The sequence below is a fragment of the Anthonomus grandis genome, chromosome 13 (assembly GCF_022605725.1).
Source record: "Anthonomus grandis grandis chromosome 13, icAntGran1.3, whole genome shotgun sequence".
Lineage (NCBI taxonomy): Eukaryota > Metazoa > Arthropoda > Insecta > Coleoptera > Curculionidae > Anthonomus > Anthonomus grandis.
Window position 1 is genome coordinate 2,444,860 of NC_065558.1, and position 22,516 is coordinate 2,467,375.

Sequence of the window (22,516 nt, forward strand, 5' to 3'; positions counted from 1 at the left end):
ACTGCAAATTTGGATATATTGTATTTTTTAATATAATGAAAATCAAACGAATCAGCATTCAGACTGAGAAGTTAGAGAAAAAGAGAATAAACTCATGTTAGCTTAAGTTTAATCATGACAGAGAATTATATTTTGGTGATATTATGGAAAAGTGTGTTACAATTACCATGGGATATAGTTGTTGTTGTTTCGAAATAGACAATATTTCGGACTTTTTTGAAATAGAAATTTATTGAGCTATTTGATTGATGTCACTTGTCATCTTGCAAAACAAGAATTATCTTTTAGAGGCCACAATGAAAAATCCGATTCTTTTAATACTGGCAATTTTCGTGAAACATTTAACTTGTTAATTAAACGTGACATCGAAATGCAAAACCATTTAAAAAAAATAGGCAGTAATTTTTCTGGTTTATCTAAGACTATCCAAAACGATATAATAGGTTGTATCTCTGAACACCTTTTGGAGACAATACATAAAGAAATAAAAGAAGCATTATTTTTTTCTGTACAAGTTGATGACACTACTGACATTTTAGAAAAATCACAATGCGCTATTTCGGTCAGATATGTAAACTGTCACCAATCTGGTGACATTAAAGAGAGATTTTTGGGATTTTTTGATGTAAGTCAAGATGGAACGGCAGACGCGATGTACGAATTAATTGTTTCTGTTTTAAGTCCTTTCGATTATAAGAAAAATTTAGTTGGTCAATGTTATGATGGCGCTAGCGTAATGGCTGGTTCGTTAAATGGTTTGGAAAAAAAAATTAAAGACGATGCTCAATTAGCTTTATTTACACATTGCAGTACGCACCGATTAAACTTAGTTCTACAGAATGGAGCAAAAACTATTAAAAATTGCCTAATTTTTTTGCGAGCGTAGCTTACATTCCCGGCTTCTTCCATCAATCTGCAAAGTGAACATTTATTTTGGACTCTATAGTTGGAAAAAGGATACCGACTGCTGTAGATACCAGATGGGCTTCACGTTCAAAAATCGTTTATCTTTTAGATTCAAAATGGAATGACTTAAAAAAAGTTTTGCAAGCAATTATTGACGATCAATCTTCATCATCCGAGTCAATTAACGGGGCAAAGGGATATCTTAGATTTATGAAAGATTTAGAATTTTCTTTTTTAACCGCGGCTTACAAAAATGTATTTGATATTACGGATCCACTATTTAGTATTTTGCAAAAAAAGTCTTTAGATATAGCTTATTGTCAAAATCAGGTATTTTTAACAAAAGAGGGTCTACAGTCCTTGTGGAATGAATTAACCTTCGAACAATTTTTTGAAGAGGCAAAAGTTCCAAGAGTATAAGAAAAATTTTCCAACTTCTTTAGTTACAAGTGTCACCAACCTTTATAAAAATATTTTTGACAAACAGCAACTAATTAATGAGTTAAGTGTAATTTTTTACGATGAAGAACTTTAAATGTAGAGTCGATTTTAAAACATTTTATAGATAATGGTCTTAAAGAAATATTTCCCCAAGCTTTTACACTTTTTACGCTTATTGCTACAATACCAATCACAAGTACATCAGTTGGAAGACATTTTTCATGCCTTAAACGCATAAAAACATATTCCCGAAATAAAATAGGTAATGAGCGCTTATCATCACTTGCTTTAATTTCCATCGAAAAGGAACTCTTTTGCTCTTTACAGGGATCTGATAATTTTACAGATTTAATAATAAGTAGGTTTGCACTTTTAAAGGACAGAAGAATAAACCTTATTTATAAAAATTAGTTGTTTTACAACTAAAATAAAAAACTTTAAAAAAAAAACAAAACAAAAATTTAAAAATAAAAAGAACAAAAAAAAATTTTAAAAATCAAAAATTAAAAACAAAATCTATGTTAAGTATAAGAATATTATGATATCTAATATTATGATATCTATGATATGCATTTTTGGTAAGTAAAAAAGATAATTTATTTGTACAAAAATTAAATCGTTAATAAAAATTAATTTATTTGTATTTATTTATAATATAGAAGATTATTTACTGCATCTTTGCATCTTATAGTAGGTATCTGTCAATAACAGTAGGTAGTATATATATCTAAGGATTTAGTGAAATTAAATGAAATATGGATATAACACAAAAATTACGATCATAATTTAAATTCATACAACTTTGTAAAGGTGTGTTTCATTTTGTTTTTTTTTGTTTCCGCATTTTTTTTTGTTGATTGAAATCTAAATTTAAAAAAAAATATTATTTTTAGGTAATTTTTTTTAAAGATTTCGAAAACGTAATTTTTGTCTTAATTTTAGTAAATTATTAATGAAAAGTGGCCGTGGCACCACAATTTTTTTTTAAATCCCGAAAAAGCGGGGGGAGGGGGAGCTCGGGCTACTCGGTGTGCGCACTGTTATAATAATATGTCGCCTACCTTAGATTACAGGGCGCGAGCCGCCACTGATATTGTCAGAATTGGGATAACCAATCTCCTAAAGGTATTTGCTTCTATGGTGATGTTTTTTTTTGCGTTAATTTTATTTCAGAGGTTTGAGGCAGCTTCTTATGTCATTTGAAGTGACTTTAAATGTTTTATTCCTCGTTATCTTTTGGTCTGTTAAAAACATTTTTGGCATGGAAATTGAAAAAATTATACTTTCCAGGTAGCCACAATTTTTAGAACCAAAACGTTAATCCTGGAACATATTTTTTGTTAAATTCATGTTAACAAGGGAATGCTCATATTTCGTGACTTTATACTAAAATTATTGTGCCCAAGTTCTAGCTTTTTTTTTTTAATTTGTGTCAAATTAAAGATATTAACATTCAAATTTAAAACAAATTATCTGGAAAAGTTTTTTGGGGATTTCAAAATTGGAATACAATTTTGTATGTGTTTTAAGCGCTTATAACTCGAAAATAATTGTGAATTTCAAATCCCCTCAAATATGAAAAAAAACACATGGGCTTCTATGCTTCTATAACCTTAAAGATATAGACGTTTTTTTGAATCAATTATTTTAATATAAATCACTATATTCCTTAATGTATCTTATAAATATAACCGCCGCGCCGTTTACTTTAAAGTTATTTTTGGGCAAATTATTATTAATATACCATGTACCCTCATAAAACAAGAAACTGGGTTGTCTGGTAATACTTATTAACGTATATAAAATTCATTTGTTATTGTTAATTTATTATTTTACGACCTCGTTTCACGTTAATACCACCCTAATTTTTTTTTCATTTATAGGCGCGTAATAATTTCGAACAGTTTTGCATAATTTAAGAAAAAACTTTTTTACCCTTCGGTACGGTTCAATATATAGGGGGAGGTTATGCTAGAAACGTTTATTCCACTTATCCATTATAAATAAATAAAAGGGTCGTGTTAATCATATGGTTTGACGTCTACAGATATTTTTAAAGATTCAGAAGGTCACTTGTAAGAACTTCTTTACAAGGACGGAATTTCCGAATAACGTGCCAGTATTTTCTCCTAAATAACCACCTTAACGAGGTTTAAGTAATAACAATAGATATTCCTGGGATTATGCTACAAATATCTCATGCAAGTATGCGAATGTTAAAATTTGTTTATGGCATTTTTCATATATTTGTTTGACCAACATCTTTTATAATTTTTTATTCTTATTATTTAAATAATAAATGTAAGACGTGAATTTATTTTACTTATTATATTTTATCTGGTTTTTGTCGATCATCAAAAATTAATAAAAAAAGGCAACGATAACCGATCAGAATGTTAAGGGCTGACACGTAAAGATAAGGACGATCTGTGAGAATGTTGGTATTTACAAGTTCTCAAACAGATGTTTATCAGAATTCTTTTAAGAGATATTTCTAATATGATCCTTTTTAGAATTCAGTTCGATAGTAACTTTACTCGAAAACAGTCGTGGACAGTGTCCACTTGTTCTCCCGTAACTTTTCTCTAGTGTTGTGGTTAGTGCCTTTATTGAACTATCAAACCTGTTAAATTACAAAGGTGAGAGTTTTCACTGAGCAATGTTTTACTTTATGTTTTTCTTATTATTTTAATCATTATTAGTATAAAGAAAGTAATGTTTAAATGCGCATCCTTCCGTACTAAGTGTAGTGACCTGATTGATACCTTGGTACGTAAAACAACGCTAGCTAGTGTAAGTAGGTGTTTGGCACTAGTGCAACCCAGAGTGTTGTGGCACCTGAGATTATTTTGTGGAGTGCTTGCTAGCACTATCCCATCAACGCTATTTCTAATGCTGGACATCAGGTTTTTTTCTGCCTGGATTGGAGAACAACTCTTTAACAAGGTCTACTGATGTCTATAATTTGAAGGATGTTAGTCTTATTGATAGTTTTATGGTATTGTGTACAGGTGCTATAAATCTGAAATGGCCTTGTGTAAACGTACGCAATCACAATAACTAGGGTAAAATATTTGCTCACAGGTACCTTTTACTTTTTATAGGTATGTAGTATCGTATGATTTCATTATCAATGATCTCGAATCCTGACGTAGCAATACATCTATCATTCTGTCTTCTTACACGTTCCAAATATACACCACAAGTTACTGTAAGTACATTTATCGTTTTGCTACTGTTTGAAAGTTTACTGTTTACGAGTTTATTGTTGTAACACATCCTGACAAAATAGTATACATATATTAAAATCAAATAAAAGTAACTGGCAGTATTATAATACGCCCTCTCAAGAATTTAGGCCCTGACATAAATTTAGAAAACGTAATTCTTATATTAAGATGACCACAATGTAATATTAATTTTTCAGTGTATTTATTCGTTGAATTTCTAGGACCCTATTCTTTAACTATCTATTTTTTTTTAATCTTTTCATTTTTAAATCTCCCGCCAGAAGTCAAATTCAAATAAACCACCTTTTGTGTTTCTGTGTCCTTGCCTAAAGCAATTCATTCTACCTCAATGCCTCAGACTTTATTCAGTGACCCACTTGCTTTGCCGTCTACATGCGAGAATATTGAAGAATAACTACTGTATTAACTCTTAACCAACCTTTTTCTGTGTTATCACCTTTTTTTTAAGTGATAATTATTTTCATTCTTAATTCAGAAAATTTGTTATTAATTTTTTAGTGTATTGATTCGTTAAATTTTAAAATTTCCTTGCCTATCCTTTTTTGAATTTTAAATCTCCTCCCAGGCGTGAAATTTAAATAACCCGCCTTTTTATTTGACGTTATTGTGCCTGTCATCTAGAGAAAATGGGAATGACTGACTACTCCACATAACCTTAACTATATTTTTGTGCTTTGTGACCTTAACCATAACCACACTTTTTGGCAGTAGCAGATTTTTACATTATATTTACATATTATTATTTTTCAAATAATTTTTCCTATTTAGTTTTAAATAATTTCACAATGAAACCGATAACATTTGTGACGGGAAACGCCAAAAAACTAGAAGAATTAATCTCGATCCTAGGCTCAAACTTCCCTCGAGAACTAGTAAGTAAAAAAATCGACTTACCAGAACTACAAGGCGATATCGACGAGATTTGTATAAAAAAAGCCCAATCGGCCTACAAACAAGTCGGAGGCCCCGTTTTAGTCGAAGACACCTGCCTGTGCTTTAACGCATACAAAGGTTTACCAGGTCCATACATAAAATGGTTTCTGGAAAAAATGGGTCCCGAGGGGCTCCACAAAATGTTAGCGGGCTTCGAAGATAAAACAGGTCAGGCGGTATGCACATTCGCGTATCACTCCGGCGAAGATGGAGCTGAAGTGGTCTTGTTTCAAGGGAGATGTGAGGGCGAAATAGTGTTTCCAAAAGGTCCGAGAGATTTTGGCTGGGATCCTTGTTTTCAACCTAAAGGCTATGATGTTACTTATGCGGAGATGCCTAAGGCTGAGAAAAATAAAATTTCACATAGGTTTAAGGCTTTAGATTTGTTAAGGGATTATTTTAATAGAGCAGAGAAGTGTAAAAATAATATATGAATAAGTTGTAAGGTAGGTAGGATGTAATAAAGTATAGGGTAAGCAATGTATTATTTTATTTTGGAGGGCTTTATCTGCTCCTGTGTGTACCTGGTTGTTGAAATGACATATCTCCAGGTAACCAGATATAACATTCCCGCCTTACCCCTGCCATTATACTTTTTTTTAAGCCCTCGTGACAAAATAAGAATAAAATATAATATAATTGAAAAAACTAATTAATTTAATGAAAATAGTTAGCAGTTTAAGAAAAAATAACATTTACTGTTATTTTCAATCTACATAATACATCACAGCAAAAGATAAACTGAACTATTCTTATTAGGATCCTTTTAAAGAGTTACAAAAAATTAATAAAATCGCCCAGTCTCTCCTCGTTATTTAAAAACTCCAAAGCTCTATCTGAGAAATAAATTATTTTTCCTAAGTGTTCTCTGAGGAATTGAAAAATGTATCTAGATAGTAGTAAGAATCAACAAGATACAATACTATTTAAAATTTTATTAATTTGAGAAGTGTCATATATAATCTGTCTTTTATCTAGGGTAATCAAATTTAATTTGTTTAATAAACTCTTAAATCTTTATCTTATTTTTAATTTGCATAAATTGATATGTCTTGAGTAAGACAATAATATCTTATTCGCCTTTTTATTAAAGGAAATTTTGAAGCACTTATTTATGTTAAGACCCAATAGGTTGAGCTTAACGACACCAGTTAGACAAGATATCTAAATTTTTCTAGTAAGTAAATTGACATCCACATCATTCAAAATTATCAAAAATTATAGTTTAAGAATATTGGTAAAAAACAAACAATGTTTTATACAATCTTTGACTAATAGACCAAATACCAAAGGGAAACAGTGACAGAGCCACCCTAGAGTTTACATCTATTACTCTTGACAAAAAAATTACCAAGTTTTACCATCATTTTCGATAAGGAAACCTGGCCACCCAGTTATGTATGTGTATTTACTTATTAAACAACAGCATGATTGAACACTTGGGGATGACTGTATAAAGATCTACAGTTTCCCGGACCATCAGTAGGTAAGACATTATTAAGGGCCCATTTATACATTAGAGCTTCTTTTGGTATTTACAAACTTCCAGAAATTTTGTGGGTTGTTCATATATATCTATTTATCGCATTTAAAATTTTTTTGTAATACTCCTGTGTTAAATTTTTACATTGTGCTCTAACTCTGCTGAAATCCAAATAGTAAGAAAAAGGAAAACTGTGGATGATTTAAATCTTCTTTGTGGAACAAAACAGTCAATACCACAGTTTATAAATTTCTCTGACATTAACAATTGAAGAGCTAAGTGGATAAAGGTGTTAAGCAACAATTTAACGAAAAGTTAGATTTTGTGCTAAATGAAGGTGTTAAGTACACATTTTTCATATATCTTTTATTCAGAAACGTACAACACATATTTACGATTTTAGTTAAGGATAAAGGAGTTAAGTGCATCGGTAATATCGGTTCCCAAATGAATAAAGGGGTTAAGCGCACTTAACACCTTCATCCATTTTTTGGATATAACTTTGTGACAGAAAACGTGCTTGATTTGTTTATATCTTGTCGTGTCTTACTATTGTTAGAGTGTCTTTAGTGTTTATTCTAAATATTTATATTAAAAATGATGCAAAGAACGGCTAAAATAATGCATAATGCCAAAAATATGGTAGCAGTAAATACTAAAAATAATGACGGATTAATTAGTGATAATAATGGCAATGGTAGCTCTAAAAATCATCACCTAGAACCGCCACAGCTTCGTATATCAAATTGGCAGAACAAAAATTGACTATTTAGAGGGCACCATTCTAATAGACCACACAAAATTTCTAACGAAGTGTGCGACTATGTGATGATCCATATCATATCAAGAGCTTTCCAAGCGAAAAATCTCACTATTCAAGACACAAAAATCCCAACAAGCGCTACCTGTAACCATTACTATCTGTTAGAAAAATGCATTCTCTTTATTTTGAAAAGTGTGAAGATGCAAACAAACCTGATTTTTTTAAAGTTAAACCGTACACATATAGAAGAATATTTGAAACTAAATTCAACCTATCCCTTGGACATCCACGGAGCGACACGTGTAGTGTGTGTGTGATGCCGGAAGTGGAAATGAAGAACATATACAAAGATTTCACAAAGCCTTTGACCTTCAACGAAGTGACAGACAAAATGCTGAAAAAAAAACAAAGTGGCTTACTTAACTGTAGATTTACAGCAAACTATGCCACTTCCGAGGTTCACGACATCAAAAGCCTTTTATCTCCGGCAAATGTGGTTTTATAACCTTGGTATTCATACGATCACTTCAACTAGAAATCAAGCAAATTGTTTTACTTGGACAGAGGAAGCACGGAAGTCGCTAGCTCCTTGCTGACTTTAATTGAATTTGATGCTGCAATAAGGGAAAAAGATCAGTTAATAATCTGGTCAGATTCATGCCAGAATAAAAATTTTATGATGATTTGCCTATATCAACCGCTTATTGTTAAAGGATACTTCAAAATAATTGAACATAAGTTTTCCGAAGTTGGACACTCGTTTTTGAATTCAGATCGCGACTTTGGTCGAATCGAAAAAGTTCCTAGAAAACACAGCACAATTTATCTTCCGGGCCAGTACAGAGAAATTATCAGTAAAGCCAGTAAGAATAACCACGTTCTTGATATGGAGTCACATTTTCGCCTTTTTTCTGATTTACCCAACCAGCTAAAAGTGGTAAACAGAAAAATAAACACACTTAATGAAAAAGTTCAATTTAGAGATGCAGTAAAATGGATCAAAGTTGAAAGATTTGGTTATTATCTATACAAAGATTCATATGAAGAAGAAGTCCCATTTAAAGTGTGTATAATGAAGCGCCAATTTAAAGCAGACCCCACACTAACAACTTCCCCGAGCAGGAAAACTTGGTCAGCTGTCTAAGGAAACAACTGAAAATATGAAGGAGCAATTGGTGTTTGTTAAAGAAGAGTACAGATATTTCTACGAAAATGTCATTGAGGAGAACTTATGCCACAGGAAGAAAAAAGAAAGAAAAAATAAAACAGTTTTTACAGCAGAATAACATTTTTTTGTTTTTAGTTTTGTGCTTTTATTTTTTGTGTTTGGCAACAAAGAACAATAAAATATTTACTTTTTTCATATTGATAGTTTTTTTAACATAAACTTCAACGCATTTTTAAAATAAACTGGTAGATAGACAAGTATGTACGTTATTATGTTGTATGTTGTACTGTTTCTACAAGTTGAATATGCAGGATAACCTACTTGACATGGAGGCAATATTGGGACTTCAATCGTTGGAATCTAGAAGGATTCAAAGTGACCTCAGCTTTATGTATAAGGTTATTCATGGGCTTATTGATTGCCCTGCTCTCATCAACAGCTTTAATTTAAAGGTCCCTGCACGCACCCTAAGGAGACATGAACTGTTTGCTTTACAAATCTGTCACTCCAACTATTCTTTACATTCTCCAATCTGTCGTAGTCTTGCCTATTTAAACTCTCACCCTGAACTTGATCCATTTGCAAGCTCACTCTCTGGATTTATTGGTCAACTGGGTCAAATATTTTAATTTATTGTGTTTATTTCTTCTGTATATGTTTTGAAGACTGTCTAATTATGTTCGTGAAATTACTTTTATTATGTTAATTATACATCTTTTACTTTATTTAATATTGTAACCAAATCTTTTAAAATGGGGTTTCCCGTATATGGATTGAATAAATAAATATGAATAAAATTACTGTTTTGAGTATACATTTCTTGTACTTAGTACCATTATCCATATTCAGTGAGTAAGTAAAATAACAAGTGTGAGCTGAATGAAGGTGACAAGTACAACAAATTTTAGTTAATGTCTGGTTTGACAAAATTACTGTCCTTTTATTAGTTGATTGTTTAAAAGCATTTGTAATCGTTGCAAATATATTTAAAGTATTGTTTCTTATTACCATCATCCATTTATCAACAAACAAATTATCGACAGTAATGTAGTGAATAAAGGCGGTAAGTACAAAAAAATGTAAATATTTTAAAAACTTCTGATTTTTTTTGTATTTCTTTAATAATATGAAGTACAATATATATGCCACTGTCTGTTTTAAATTTAGAAATTATGACTTTTAAAACAACAAAGTTACAGAGACTATAAATTCTAAATTTTTAAAATCGATTTGCTCAAACATTTACTTTTGCTGCTTAACACCTTTATCTACTTAGCTCTTCAATTATATTAGTATTATTGAAAACGGGAAATCAATGTATTGAAAATAAATAATCATTATTTGTAAAAATCTTCTACCTTCAGTTAATATATTTTTTTAGTATTCTTATACTTAAAACTTCAAGAGTACAAAGTATGATTTATATTCACCAAAAATTGGAATCCAAGATGTAAAACAGTCCGTCCAAAAATAAAGCTGCAAAATTTCATATTAAAAATGGCAAAACTTTTTATTTTAATTTTCTTACATATATTTTACAGTAATGAGCCTGGTTTATAGCCTATCATTTAACAAATAATATGCATGTCTCTTATCTAAATAAACCTATAAAGACCAAAAAAAAAATATATGCTAAATGGAAATAGAAAATATTATTTAAAAGAAACTTCAAGATTAAAAAAAACCTGCTTTGGGCATTGGTCTTTAACTATGATCATGATGTTAGTTAATCAGTCTTAAATAAGAAATCTCATTTGAGTCCACAAAGCTATTATCAGAGCATACAAACTGAAATTTTATTATAACAAAATTATAGAAAAATAGTTCATAGTCCTGTACAGCCGCAAAATTTCTTTGGAATGCAATGAAAATAAAGAAAAATAGTCTCAAGAAAGTATCACAATTATTCGAGCTTTGGAAGCTTGAAAAAAAAAGACAGCTTATACTAATCTAATGAAAATAGGAAATATATATCTACCCTAAGGTAAGAAGTAAGTTTATATGTATCTACTACTATAGGTTCTACAAATTATCAAACACAGAACCAAACTGGTAAAATTTCTTGTAGTGACTTGGTTGTAATAATACTTTCGGTTAGAAATCAACAACTTTCCTCAATAGAAGCAATCCTAATGTTCTAATAAAGTGGCTTATAACATAATGGTAAACAAAATAAAACAATAAATAATAAGCTACTTAGCTGCCACGAAAAACTGTCTTTAAATCTTTCAATATGCTTATAAAATACAAGTTACTCAGACAGTAACTCTTTTTCTGAGTCCCCTTCATGGAGCAATTGCAGAATCAACTCATGTACAGGTTCAAATGCTTTTTTGCTCCCTGCATTTGTAAGTAGTAAATAGTCATGCATATCATGGTGACTTATTGTGCCTAAAAATCAACTTTTAGTTTAAAACAATAAGATAGGCCTTCTTACAGTTCTTACCATCTGGTTGGATAAACCCTTTATCAATTGACACTAATTCCAATTTAGGGAATTTTGCTAAACTAGTCTTAAGCATTTCATTGACTTGCCCAAACTTGTCCCTTAATGAGTTAGGATTTTGTCCTCTAGGTAATAATGTCTAAAAAGAAATTGTTACTGCACTTTTAAAGTTTCTGGCTCAAATTATTTGTAATAATAATAATAATAATAAGACGTTTATTAGCCACCAATACAAAAAAAAGCATAATTACAGAAGGTAATATGATTATAATAATAATAATATAATAATAACAAATATTTTTTATTTGCCTAGAAGGAACAAAAAAAATACAATTTTACAAAATCTAGCAATAAATTTACGCAAATAAAAGGCCTACAAATTCAGAATTCTGTCATGGCAGATTCTGGTCTTTAACATTGTGGCCCCACACTTAAATAATACATTTAAAAAAATGGTAATTTAAGTCACGCTCATTAACAGTAACGCTTAACTAATAACTGATTAAATACAGCTTTTTCTTTAATCATATACCTAATAAACCTACATATAAGAGTTCTAAATTTGACAGTTTAACATCAAGCAAAACAATACACATTGCATACCCAAAAAACAGATTAATTTTTTTGTTAAATAACAAAAAATAGAAAAATTATTGCATACAATAAATAAATAAATAAAATGATCCCAATACCAAAAATTGTAATAAATTACTCAAGAAAACAACCATTCAAAAAGTTAAAAAAGAAGAACTTAAATTATATACCCTGCTGATTCATTAGATGTACAATCATCCTATTACGAAAAGTATTACAAGAAATTGATAATTGGTCCGGATCCAAATTTAAAGAATTTATTTGATAAGCAAAATTGTAAGAAAATGATCGTTTAAATAACTGTGTTTTATATCTCGGAATGAGAATAGTATTTCTTCTTAAATTTAAATGGTGTACATCATTCCTAAAAGTTATTTTTTGATAAAGATAGGGCGGACTACGATATATTAAAATTTTATAAAAAAATGTTAAAGAAAGAGCAATTCTTCGATTATGCATATTAAGCCATCCAAGTTCGTGAAGTTTATGGGAAATGCGGTTTCTCCTGCGAATGCCAAATATTAGTCGAATGCAAGAGTTTTGGAGCTTTTGCAGTCTACCCCTATCCTCATAATCAAGACACCAGCCATACACTACATCACAGTAATTACATTGTAAAAGGACCAATGAATCACATAAAAGCTTCTTAATATCTTCACTTAAATAGTGTCTATGCAAATAAAGATATGCCTTTTTAAGAATATTAGACACGTGATGTTTAAAACGAATATTATTATCTACTATAAAGCCCAAACTCTTACATTTGTCAACAACTGGAATTCTTTCGTCCCCCAATTTAATGTTTATACCATTTAAAATATTATTTACATTAGTTCGATTACCTATGAACATTATAGATGACTTCGAAGGATTTAATTTTAATAAATGCTTTGAAGAAACATCACAAATAGCTTGTAAATCTTGATTAATTTTAAACTCAGCCATTTTAAAATCTCCTGGTAAAAATGAATAATATAACTGCGTGTCGTCTGCGTAAAAAATGATGGGCACAATGCTTTAATTGAAGATAAAATCTAGACGTGTAAATGATAAAAAAACAAGGGTCCTAAAATACTACCCTGAGGCACACCACTTTCAACTTCCAAAGGATCAGATATGTCGTTATCTATTTTAACACGTTGAATCCGATTATTTAAATAAGAGGCAATTAAATTAATAGCAGCATCAGAAAAACCAATATAATGAAACAAAGACTTTAAAATTGAGTGGCTAACGAAATCAAAAGCTTTAGTATAATCCAACAACACCAGAGCAGAAATCTTACCATCATCCCTAGCCCGAATTACGTCATCAATAACATCCGCCATAGCCGAAGTTCAACTATAATTTGTTCTAAATCCAGATTGCTTAGGTGGTAAAATATCATTATTATTAAGAAAACTACGAATTTGAGAGTCTAGAATGCGTTCGAGAATTTTTGAAAACGTTGGTAAAATACTGATAGACCTAAATTGACTAAAATCTGAATGCTTCTTTCCAGCATTTGGGAAAGTAGTTTTTATTAATACACTCGTTAACAATATGTAAAATAAAGGGTATAATAAAAGAACAGCATAGTTGAATTAACGTAATATTAAGATTAACCACCCCGAATGCTATTATAATCAGTGGGATGAAAAGAAAACTTATTTAAGGTTGGTAATGCATTCTGATCATAAAAAATTTATTAGCTCATCACAATTATCAATATTTGTCACTCTTGTACTATCTATAAAATATGAATTAAAATTGTTGGTATTTACAAAAGATTTAGGAATTTGCTTCTGCTTTGATGGCAATATTTTTCTTAGTTCACGCCACTTGTCCTTGTATGTACCAATTCTCAAATTTATCACTATAAAAAGCCCTTTTTTCCGCTCTAATCGCTGTTGTTGTATAGTTTCTAAGCTGTTTGTAATAATTCCATTTAGCTGGCAGTTTAGTTGTTTTAAAATCCTTTAATGCCTTATTTCTTAATTTTTGCAATAGTTTAATATTATCTGTCAGCCACGGAGAATCTTTTTTTTTTGAACAACTATAGTTTTAATAGGAGCATGCTTGTCGAACAATTTGAGTAAGTTATTGTTTAAAAAATGTATCTTATCATCTATGGATTCGAATTCATATATTAAATGAAATGGAACAGCCTCCAAATCCTCTTGAAAGTTGTTTAGGTTTATATCTTTTAAAGATCTTTAAGGATTATATACATGGAATTGAATATTAAACAAAGAGAGCATATTAAAAACAATAGGTTATATAAAGAATTTAGTTAACACAAGTAAGGCAACTAATAAGCCATGCATTCAGACTTCCAGAAAAGAAGGAAACAACTTCCTGGATTCTGTTAAGGCTTATAATAGAAGAAGTGAGAGAAAAAAATACAATTCTTATAGACGAACTAAAAAAAAAACAAATAGGTAGGCATATACTTATGAGGGGAAAAAGCAGTAGGGAAAAATGGGTGAAAGAGAATGAAAAAATTCTTTTTTTTTTTTTTTTTTTAAACTGTTAATTTTTGAATAATAAATGTTAATAGAATATTTTACGTTGCATTCAGTTAGTTAGCATGTGCGTACAAGAAAAATTAAGTTTGATTTAAAAGAAGAAGCTTGGTTTTCAGTGACAGTAAAATTAATTACTTTGAACTTATTAATCAAATTTGGTATGACATAAGAAAAGGATCGCTTAAAGAGTTCTTTGCTATGGCAAGGAATTGTTTAAAGATTTTTACGTCTTATATTAAGATTATGCACATCAGTACGATAGGTAAGCTTTTCAAGTAAGTAAGGCGGAGTTTTTGATTTAAGAATTTTGTAAGAAAAACATAAAATATGTAATATTCGTCTATCGTGCATATTCAGCCAACCTGCTTCTTTTAATTTATAAGAAATATGTTGCCGTCTTCTTATACCTAAATATAAGTCTTAGGCAAGAGTTTTGAAGTTTTTGAATCCTACCTGAGCCGGAGTTATCGAGACATGGTCCATAAATTGTGTACAAAAATTTAACGGTGATAGTACTAAAGCATCACAGAGCAGTTTTTTGATACTTGAGCTTAAAAAATGTCTTTGACGATATATTGTTTTTAAGGCAGAATATCCATTTTTTAGTTTAAGGGTAACATGTTCTTTGAATCTAAGTTTATAGTCCATTACTTGTCCAAGATTTTTTGCAGAGTTTTTAAAACCTATTATATTGTTATTAAGGTGTACATTTAAATTATTTAAAATATTAGTTGTCACTACAAAAAAGAATAGTTGCTGATTTAGTGAAGTTAATCTTTAGAAGTAATTTTTGAGTTTCTATATTTAAGGTATTTAAATCCTCATTTATATATTGATTAGCTTGGACAACATTAGTGCGATGAAATGAATAAAATAGCTGGGTGTCATCTGCATAGCAATGGTGCTTACAGTGTAAAATTTTTTTAGTAATTTGTGAAGTATAAAGAGTATGAAACAAAGGACCAAGAATGCTACCTTAGGGCACCCCAGAGGTAACATAACAAGTTCCTTAAAAATATCATCAATCACTTTAGATAAAGCGGTTGCACAACTAAACACTAAATTCCCTAGAACTCTGAACTTATAAGTAAAAAACATCCAATCAATTATTAAACTAAATATCTTTTTATTCCCACTCTAACATGGGCTTATAATTTAAAACAATACATGAACTTACTGGTAACACAATGTAAACGTTTGGATGCCTCTCTCTGATTGCCTGTATAAGTTCCACAATGCCGTCATGTATTTCCTCAACAGTATTATTGTAATTATTTGTTCCTACATGCAGAACTATCACCTGAAACATCAAAGGTTTAAAAATACTAAAAATAAATCATGGTGCCTGGTACTTTTGGTTTAACATTGTCTAATTCTCCATTTTGTACCCTCCATAAGACATTTTCAATTCTGTCCCTGTGAACACCAAAATTAAGGCAGTGAAGAGGCACAAAGAGTTCATTCCAAACATCGGTGTGTTGTAGAGCTTGGATGATGGAGTCTCCTATAAAGATTACGTCCGCATCTTTTTCTCTTCCTTCAGAAAGGAATCTGTTGTGCTAAAATTTGAGGTACAGAAGCCTTAAAATCTTCTTGGGGCTTTCCATGAAACTTACGATGCTTATCCACCGATTGTCTCCAACATTGTCTTCTACTGGCACGGGAATTTTGCAAAGGTTCATTTTTCCAACTATTTTAGTTTTTAAATAATTACAAAAAAGAATATAAAAAATTAGGAAAGTATCAAATATTGCAAAAACAGAACCTCACTTTAATTCTTTTGACAGACGAGTGACATTGGCAATAGGCTCCTCCCACGCGATTTGACGTGTCTTGTCAACGTTAACGAGTTTTTAGGTTAGGTTACAATAAACAAAACTTTCTCTGATAAAGTAAAAAAATCGGTTTTTTTGTAAAGAAGCATACTTAAACAATGGAGCAGTTCTTCACGTTTCCCTTTCAAGTTCTAGAAGTGCCCCAAATAAAGCTTAAAAAGCCCTCATGGCTCAGACAGCCGGCCCCAATGACGGTATTTACTATGGTCCTATTTTCATATTTTTTGGTAACTGGAGGTAAGTAATCTTCTAGAGACATCTTTGCACCAATAATATAATTTGAAAGAATATGTTTATAATAATTTTTTTCAGGCATTATTTATGATGTGATTGTTGAACCACCCAGTGTTGGTTCAACGACTGATGAACATGGACATTCCAGACCAGTAAGTATAATGCATATAATTCATAGTTATATTTAAATTATATCTTTTGTTTTAGGTGGCATTTATGCCTTATAGGGTAAATGGACAATACATCATGGAGGGTCTTGCATCAAGTTTCCTATTTACCCTTGGAGGCCTAGGATTTATCATCTTAGATAATGTGCATAGCCCCACAATGCCAAAACTAAATAGATTCCTTATGACTGCTATTGGTCATATTTGTGTGTTGGTATCGTTCCTTACAACATGGGTGTTCATGAAAATGAAACTTCCTGGATATTTACAGAATTAGGTTTAAAGTAAAACTTAAAAATACATTTGTGAATTTTAATTAAAACACTTTTCTACACAGTAAATGCAAGACATTTAATTCTTTGGCACCTAAAAACTATTACAAGAACATAAATATCACATAAAAAGTCTTTTTTAAAGAAAGTGCAGAGATTCTAAATTATGTTAAGTATTATGTCAGGTTCTTCATTTATAGCCTTATTCGGAATGAGCTAAAATTGAAATAATCAAATTATATAACAATGATTGCGGTGGCAAGTTTACTCACTTTAAAAAATCAGAAGATCTATCAATAATATGTTCGAATTCTGCAAATGAAAGAGCTCCATCATCATCCAAATCGGCTTCTTCCAGAATATTTTGCACCAGCATATTGAGATCAGATTCATTCAATTTATTCTCTCCAGTTAGAGAGCTTATAACTTGCCTCAAGTCAGAGACACCTAGCATATCATCTCCATCAAAGTCTTCAAAAAATTGTTATAAGAACCTTAATTAAAAAAAACAGAAGATTATTACCAAATATCCTAAATGCATGCTCCGCCTTTACAGACTTTGGAGCTGCCTCGGAAAATACTGACATCATGTCCAAGAAGTCTTCGAAGGTGCAATCACCATCTTGACTTGAGCTGAACACTTTGCAAATTCTTTCCCCAAACGGATTAACGCTCAATTCAGGGTACAACAGTATTTTGGCCATGGGCAGTTTGGCATTTTTGTTATGGCCCACCTTCTCTGGGGCCAAGGCTTTAAACTTTTGATGCGCACTAAAAAAGTACAAAGTGTTATTTAATAGAATCTAAAATGATTCACTACTTACAAAAGAACCTCTTTTTTAGTAAAATACGTCAGGTCCTGAAAGGAATTTAACAATAAATAATAATATAATGGATGTTTTTAGTTAAATAAAATGCCTCTACCTGATAGTCTTGTAGTTCCTCATTAGTGAGCTGACTCTTTGCTTGACCCATGAGAACAAAGGATAAAGGTATAAATTATCTTTTGATTTAACGGTTTATGACACGTTTATTCAGCATACTACAAGAAAATTGAATTAATCTTGTTCAATTATAATAAGTATTTTTGTATTTTTTTTTCGAGAGGGCGGGACCACTATATGTCAATCAATGTTAACCAATCAGGTATTTAACTTGAAGTGGTAGGTACAGCCGTCTCCTTCTTTCTCTTCCATCAAGAGCTACAGCCCAGCGCTGCGACGGTGAGTTACTACAGCCGCCCCCCACACCGATTAATTAACTCGATCTATATAATGTGTAACCTATTATGGTATAGAAATTAAATTAAAACCATTTTAATTTTATACATATTGTAAAAGCTGTATTGGTCGTTTGAACTGTTGACATTTGCTTGTACCTCGTACAATGTACATATGTCAAAAGTGACAGTGACGGACGTTGACATCTGTCAACCTTGCGGCATGTTTGGTTTGTGTTGACATTGTTGACGTTTTCCTATATTTACTATTATAATAAGGAATAAAATTTTACTTTTTTAAGAATTAATATATTATAGGGATATAACTTCCCGAAAAACTACTTTATAACCCCTATTGTGTTCTTTCACACTTCCTATCTCCCTGTTATGGATCTACCTACGAGCCCCTTCGGTAAAAATTAATTTTTCTACTTAAGCCAAATAATAAGGCAACATGACAAAAAAGGGATGCTGTGTGGTCCCAAATTGCCGAAACGGATCTGAAAAAACCTGCGGAACTGACGTGATTTATCAGAAGATACCCCCGAAAGAGAAAATTCGACGACGATGGATTAGGGCTATTGAAGCAAACTTTGGTAGGGCCCACGACCATGTTGATTATACTTACCTCATCTCCATAAAGTTATTAGACAAAAGTACATAGTTTTTTCACTTTTAGATGATTTTGTTGTTGACACGACAACTTCAATAAGGGTTTGCAGTGACCATTTTGAGACAGGCCAGATTATCATAGGAAAGAATGGTAAAAAAAGTGTACAGCTAGATGCTGTCCCTACAATTTTCATTAAACATAATGTAAGTAGCTCTTCATCATATAACAATAACATAAAGTGCAACAATGGTGTTAAAGCACCAAAACTGACAAGTGTGTTTTAATTGAAAAGGTTGTTAAAAAAAAAGAGAAAGATCCAGATCCCATAATTAAACCTAGACATCAATCTCGAAGGGCTGCAAGTAAAGAAGCATTAAAGCAAATGCAAATATTATTAGAAGACGAAGATGATGCCGTTGAAATACCTGATGATGATGTAAGTTAAATTATTATTTAAATATATATTTTAAAACATATATTCTTTTTTGTAGTATGTCTATAAAGGGGACATAAAAGAAGAGGTAAGTAACTTGATTTAAGATTTTTATTTTTTTTTGAAACAATTTATTTAACCACAATAATACAATGTATAACGAGTTTTAACAATTTCTCCAATCAGTGTTTGAAAACACTGGCCCTGAGAATAACAAAACAGTAATTAATTATCTATAGTAAACAAATGTTGCAATGTTGCTTATAATTTTTTATACATAAATTAATTAACATTTTTTAAATCTTTTAATTTTTTAACAAAAAATCTATAGTTATTTATATCTTTTATACAATGAGGTAAACTATTAAATGTTTTAATTGCATCTGTAATTGGATTTCTTAAACCTATGTTAGTTCTTGTAGAAACTTGATAAACATTATTTAGTGATCTTGTTTGATGATTATGTACATTATGGTAAAACATAATATTTATGTTACTTTTTTGTCTGTTGTTTATAATTTTATATACAAGTTTACATTGTTCTATCTCCAATATCACTTTTAATTTGTTTAAACATAAATTTGAATAAATTGTATTAGAACTTGTAAGCCAATCAAAATTAAACAAAATTTTCAAAATTTTATTTTGCAAAATTTGAGCCTTATTAAAATTAACTTCACCGCACATACCCCATACTGGCAAGAGGTACCTAAAATGTGTGAGAAAGAAGGCATTATAAATTTGAAATTTACTTTTTTCAGACAAATAATCTCTACTCCTATATAAGGCAGATTTTTATCCTTAATTTCAACCAACCTTTGAGACTAGTTTTTAATACTGTTTAAAGCAGTTCCTGATTATGAAAATAATCTTTTTCTTATGTTAGCCAGTCACAGTTCCAGTTGTACCACCACCTACTCCAAAGAAAAAATACAAATTAACCCACAGAAAGTCTTCAGATGGAAATGGTAAAGTACAAACTTTAAAAACTGACAAAATACTAAATGTATCCCTTATAGACAGAGAAGTGTTGGTGTTAAAAAGCATTAAAACTCCAAACATTACAAACCATTCTGTGGAAAATAATTTGGAATTGGAATGTTGGGTCGAGGAACTGGAACCATGTCAGAAAGAGAGAAACCAGAAATTGCAAGATGAGGAGAAAGAGTTGCAAAATAAGTTGGATGAACTGATTAAGTCTTGTAAAGGAGAGGTGATATTTAAGGGGGAGCTTACTACTATCATTGAAGTGTCTGAACATGTGCATAAGACTATACAAGGTAAGAATAATAATAATAATTATTTGTTTTATGATTTTTTTGGACTAAAATATTATCATTTGTAGTTTTACAGTAAGTCTGCATATTATAGCCAATGTAAACAATATATAATGTTTCATCATCATACAGTTCTTGAAAAAACAAATCAATAATATATTATGGAATTCTTAACACAATACAACACTTAATTAATTCTAAATTCTTATAGTTGTTTAAATTTCTTATGGCACCTAGATAACTAAATATATGTATGTGTAAAACATCCATTCTGCAACAATTAAATAAATTCTTAACTTTGAAATTAAAGTGAAACAAATGCATTTCATAATAAATCTGTTCTGACTAAACTACTATTAATGAAAGGGGTTATTATTTTCTATCTCCTCAGAGAAGCAGCCTTAATTTAGTTTTATTTATACAAATCTACATAACTATACCATAACACAATAAAAATAATTTCTATATGACAATTGCTAAGTTTGTATGTAGAATTTCTCGAGTATATACAATCTATACACTAAGTTATGATTTTTTAATGTTACACCACTGGTATGGATTGCACACCTAAGATTTTAATCCACCAAGTAATTTTATTTGATTGCATTGAATCTATTTTATTAATCCATATACAACCAAAAGTTGGTCCATTTATTTTTAGCATAAGCTTCATACTGAGACATCTTTTGAAGATTTAGAAATTGTTTAGTAAAGTGAGTAAGCCATTCTTTCACTTTGGTAAACCCAGATTTTACTGTTTCTTTTGTTTCTTTCCATGTCCATTCTTTTAATATTAATGATGTATCATTAGTATAGGAGGGAGCTTCACCCTCAAACTTTATATTAAGCAAGGAATTAATATATATTATGAAGAGGATGGGTCCAAGAATGGTGCTTTGTGGTATGCCAACTTTTATTGTTTCTGGTTTATTTTGGTGCTTTGGGTTTGGTCTAATAAATAACTATAAAAAATATCACACATGATTCCTCTAATTCTGTAGTATACTTAGATATTCAAGAGTTTTTTTATGAGGTGCTGTGTCGAACACCTTGGCTAAGTCAATAAACACAACAATTGCTTTGTCACTTTTATTTAAATTTGTGCATTTGTGATATTACTACTACACTCCAAGAAGCCATAATGATCTTTTGATAAAATATCTTTTTCACTGAGACTTAGATTTTTTCACTGACTCTAGAGATTTTGTGTGCAGGTCTTGATTTATGTATTGGGGTGATAACTGAAGCCTTAAAATGAGATGGAACTTTTCATTGGATTTATTGTATACCAAGGGTGGACAGTTTTCTGGAGAACTATTGGTCTTCAAGGAAAATATATGAGTAATGATCTCAGCTTCAGATACAGGCTTCAAATGTAGTTCAAACTATTACTATTAGTTGATTTGATGTTTATGGTGCTATTAGGGACTTAACTAACTTCGTTTCGACATTTATGTAATACTCATCACAGAAGTTTACCATTGTCATATTATTTTAATTTTCCGATATTTGTTTTTTATAGTAATCATATTTAAGTTTGTCCAGATTGTTTCAGTTTAATTTAAATCAAAATATAGTTTTCCTCATTAGGTAGTCCTGGTGTTTTATTGAGGTATTTAATCCATTTGTAATCTAATGTTAAATATCATTTTATTAGCATTCTTTATAATATCTTAGACTGACAAGGCAATATCAAAACGAGAAAATCAACTTTTCCATCAATTTTCTGCATTACCACTTCATTTGTTTAATAGTGTATGTTTATTTTTCAACTCCAGTCAAAGTCAAAATATGTTTTATTGTACAACATAAAATTGTTTCAGACAAATACAAAATATAAAATGAGTAAAATTTAGTAAACATTTAGAAAGGCTATAGATTTGGACACATGCCAACAATGGAAGTTTGGAGCACTCAGGGTATCTTGACTTGGAAGTTGGTGTTCCTCAGGGCTCCATATTGGGACCTCTTTTA

General features: G+C 30.5%; 5 protein-coding genes across 5 annotated transcripts in view; 3 read left to right on the plus strand and 2 right to left on the minus strand.

Annotated features, from left to right (window-relative positions):
- The first annotated feature begins 5,038 nt into the window (after positions 1-5,038).
- On the plus strand, positions 5,039-6,011 carry LOC126744062 (inosine triphosphate pyrophosphatase). The gene has a single exon (XM_050451392.1). It carries the CDS (start codon positions 5,384-5,386, stop codon positions 5,963-5,965), a length of 582 nt encoding a protein of 193 aa, XP_050307349.1. The 5' UTR covers positions 5,039-5,383; the 3' UTR covers positions 5,966-6,011.
- A 4,418-nt stretch (positions 6,012-10,429) lies between these two features.
- Positions 10,430-16,251, minus strand: LOC126743576 (platelet-activating factor acetylhydrolase IB subunit beta homolog). The gene is made up of 5 exons (XM_050450727.1): positions 16,109-16,251; positions 15,845-16,051; positions 15,670-15,792; positions 11,392-11,530; positions 10,430-11,336 (listed from the first exon to the last, which is right to left on the minus strand). Exons 1-5 carry the CDS (start codon positions 16,172-16,174, stop codon positions 11,197-11,199), a joined length of 675 nt encoding a protein of 224 aa, XP_050306684.1. The 5' UTR covers positions 16,175-16,251; the 3' UTR covers positions 10,430-11,196.
- Positions 16,252-16,283: 32 nt separating this feature from the next.
- Positions 16,284-17,069, plus strand: LOC126743578 (oligosaccharyltransferase complex subunit ostc-B). The gene is made up of 3 exons (XM_050450729.1): positions 16,284-16,564; positions 16,640-16,713; positions 16,769-17,069. The coding sequence occupies exons 1-3, from the start codon at positions 16,426-16,428 to the stop codon at positions 17,003-17,005; spliced, it is 450 nt and encodes a 149-aa protein (XP_050306686.1). The 5' UTR covers positions 16,284-16,425; the 3' UTR covers positions 17,006-17,069.
- LOC126743577 (calcium and integrin-binding protein 1-like) lies at positions 16,991-18,362 on the minus strand. The gene is made up of 5 exons (XM_050450728.1): positions 17,925-18,362; positions 17,825-17,859; positions 17,524-17,771; positions 17,273-17,471; positions 16,991-17,216 (listed from the first exon to the last, which is right to left on the minus strand). The coding sequence occupies exons 1-5, from the start codon at positions 17,973-17,975 to the stop codon at positions 17,195-17,197; spliced, it is 555 nt and encodes a 184-aa protein (XP_050306685.1). The 5' UTR covers positions 17,976-18,362; the 3' UTR covers positions 16,991-17,194.
- A 75-nt stretch (positions 18,363-18,437) lies between these two features.
- LOC126743575 (uncharacterized) overlaps positions 18,438-22,516 on the plus strand; it is a 46,859-nt gene continuing 42,780 nt past the window's right edge. Inside the window, exons 1-6 of the mRNA XM_050450725.1 lie at positions 18,438-18,815; positions 18,899-19,035; positions 19,125-19,268; positions 19,324-19,353; positions 20,152-20,233; positions 20,285-20,545. Coding sequence (XP_050306682.1) covers positions 18,674-18,815; positions 18,899-19,035; positions 19,125-19,268; positions 19,324-19,353; positions 20,152-20,233; positions 20,285-20,545 — 796 coding nt within the window. The 5' untranslated portion in view covers positions 18,438-18,673. The remainder of the gene's footprint in view (positions 18,816-18,898; positions 19,036-19,124; positions 19,269-19,323; positions 19,354-20,151; positions 20,234-20,284; positions 20,546-22,516) is intronic.

What these genes read in the sequence shown, in the direction of transcription:
- LOC126744062 (XM_050451392.1), top strand. Translation starts at nt 5,384, where the DNA reads ATGAAACCGATAACATTTGTGACGGGAAACGCCAAAAAACTAGAAGAA.
- LOC126743576 (XM_050450727.1), bottom strand. Translation starts at nt 16,174, where the DNA reads ATGAACCTTTGCAAAATTCCCGTGCCAGTAGAAGACAATGTTGGAGAC. An exon ending in ACAATCGGTGGATAAGCATC is followed by an intron (nt 16,052 to 16,108) that starts GTAAGTTTCATG and finishes CTCAAATTTTAG; the next exon opens with CACAACAGATTCCTTTCTGA. An exon ending in ACGTTTACATTGTGTTACCA is followed by an intron (nt 11,531 to 15,669) that starts GTAAGTTCATGT and finishes ATTTCTTTTTAG; the next exon opens with ACATTATTACCTAGAGGACA.
- LOC126743578 (XM_050450729.1), top strand. Translation starts at nt 16,426, where the DNA reads ATGGAGCAGTTCTTCACGTTTCCCTTTCAAGTTCTAGAAGTGCCCCAA. An exon ending in ATATTTTTTGGTAACTGGAG is followed by an intron (nt 16,565 to 16,639) that starts GTAAGTAATCTT and finishes AATTTTTTTCAG; the next exon opens with GCATTATTTATGATGTGATT. An exon ending in AACATGGACATTCCAGACCA is followed by an intron (nt 16,714 to 16,768) that starts GTAAGTATAATG and finishes CTTTTGTTTTAG; the next exon opens with GTGGCATTTATGCCTTATAG.
- LOC126743577 (XM_050450728.1), bottom strand. Translation starts at nt 17,975, where the DNA reads ATGGGTCAAGCAAAGAGTCAGCTCACTAATGAGGAACTACAAGACTAT. An exon ending in ACTAAAAAAGAGGTTCTTTT is followed by an intron (nt 17,772 to 17,824) that starts GTAAGTAGTGAA and finishes GTACTTTTTTAG; the next exon opens with TGCGCATCAAAAGTTTAAAG. An exon ending in GCATGCATTTAGGATATTTG is followed by an intron (nt 17,472 to 17,523) that starts GTAATAATCTTC and finishes AATTTTTTGAAG; the next exon opens with ACTTTGATGGAGATGATATG.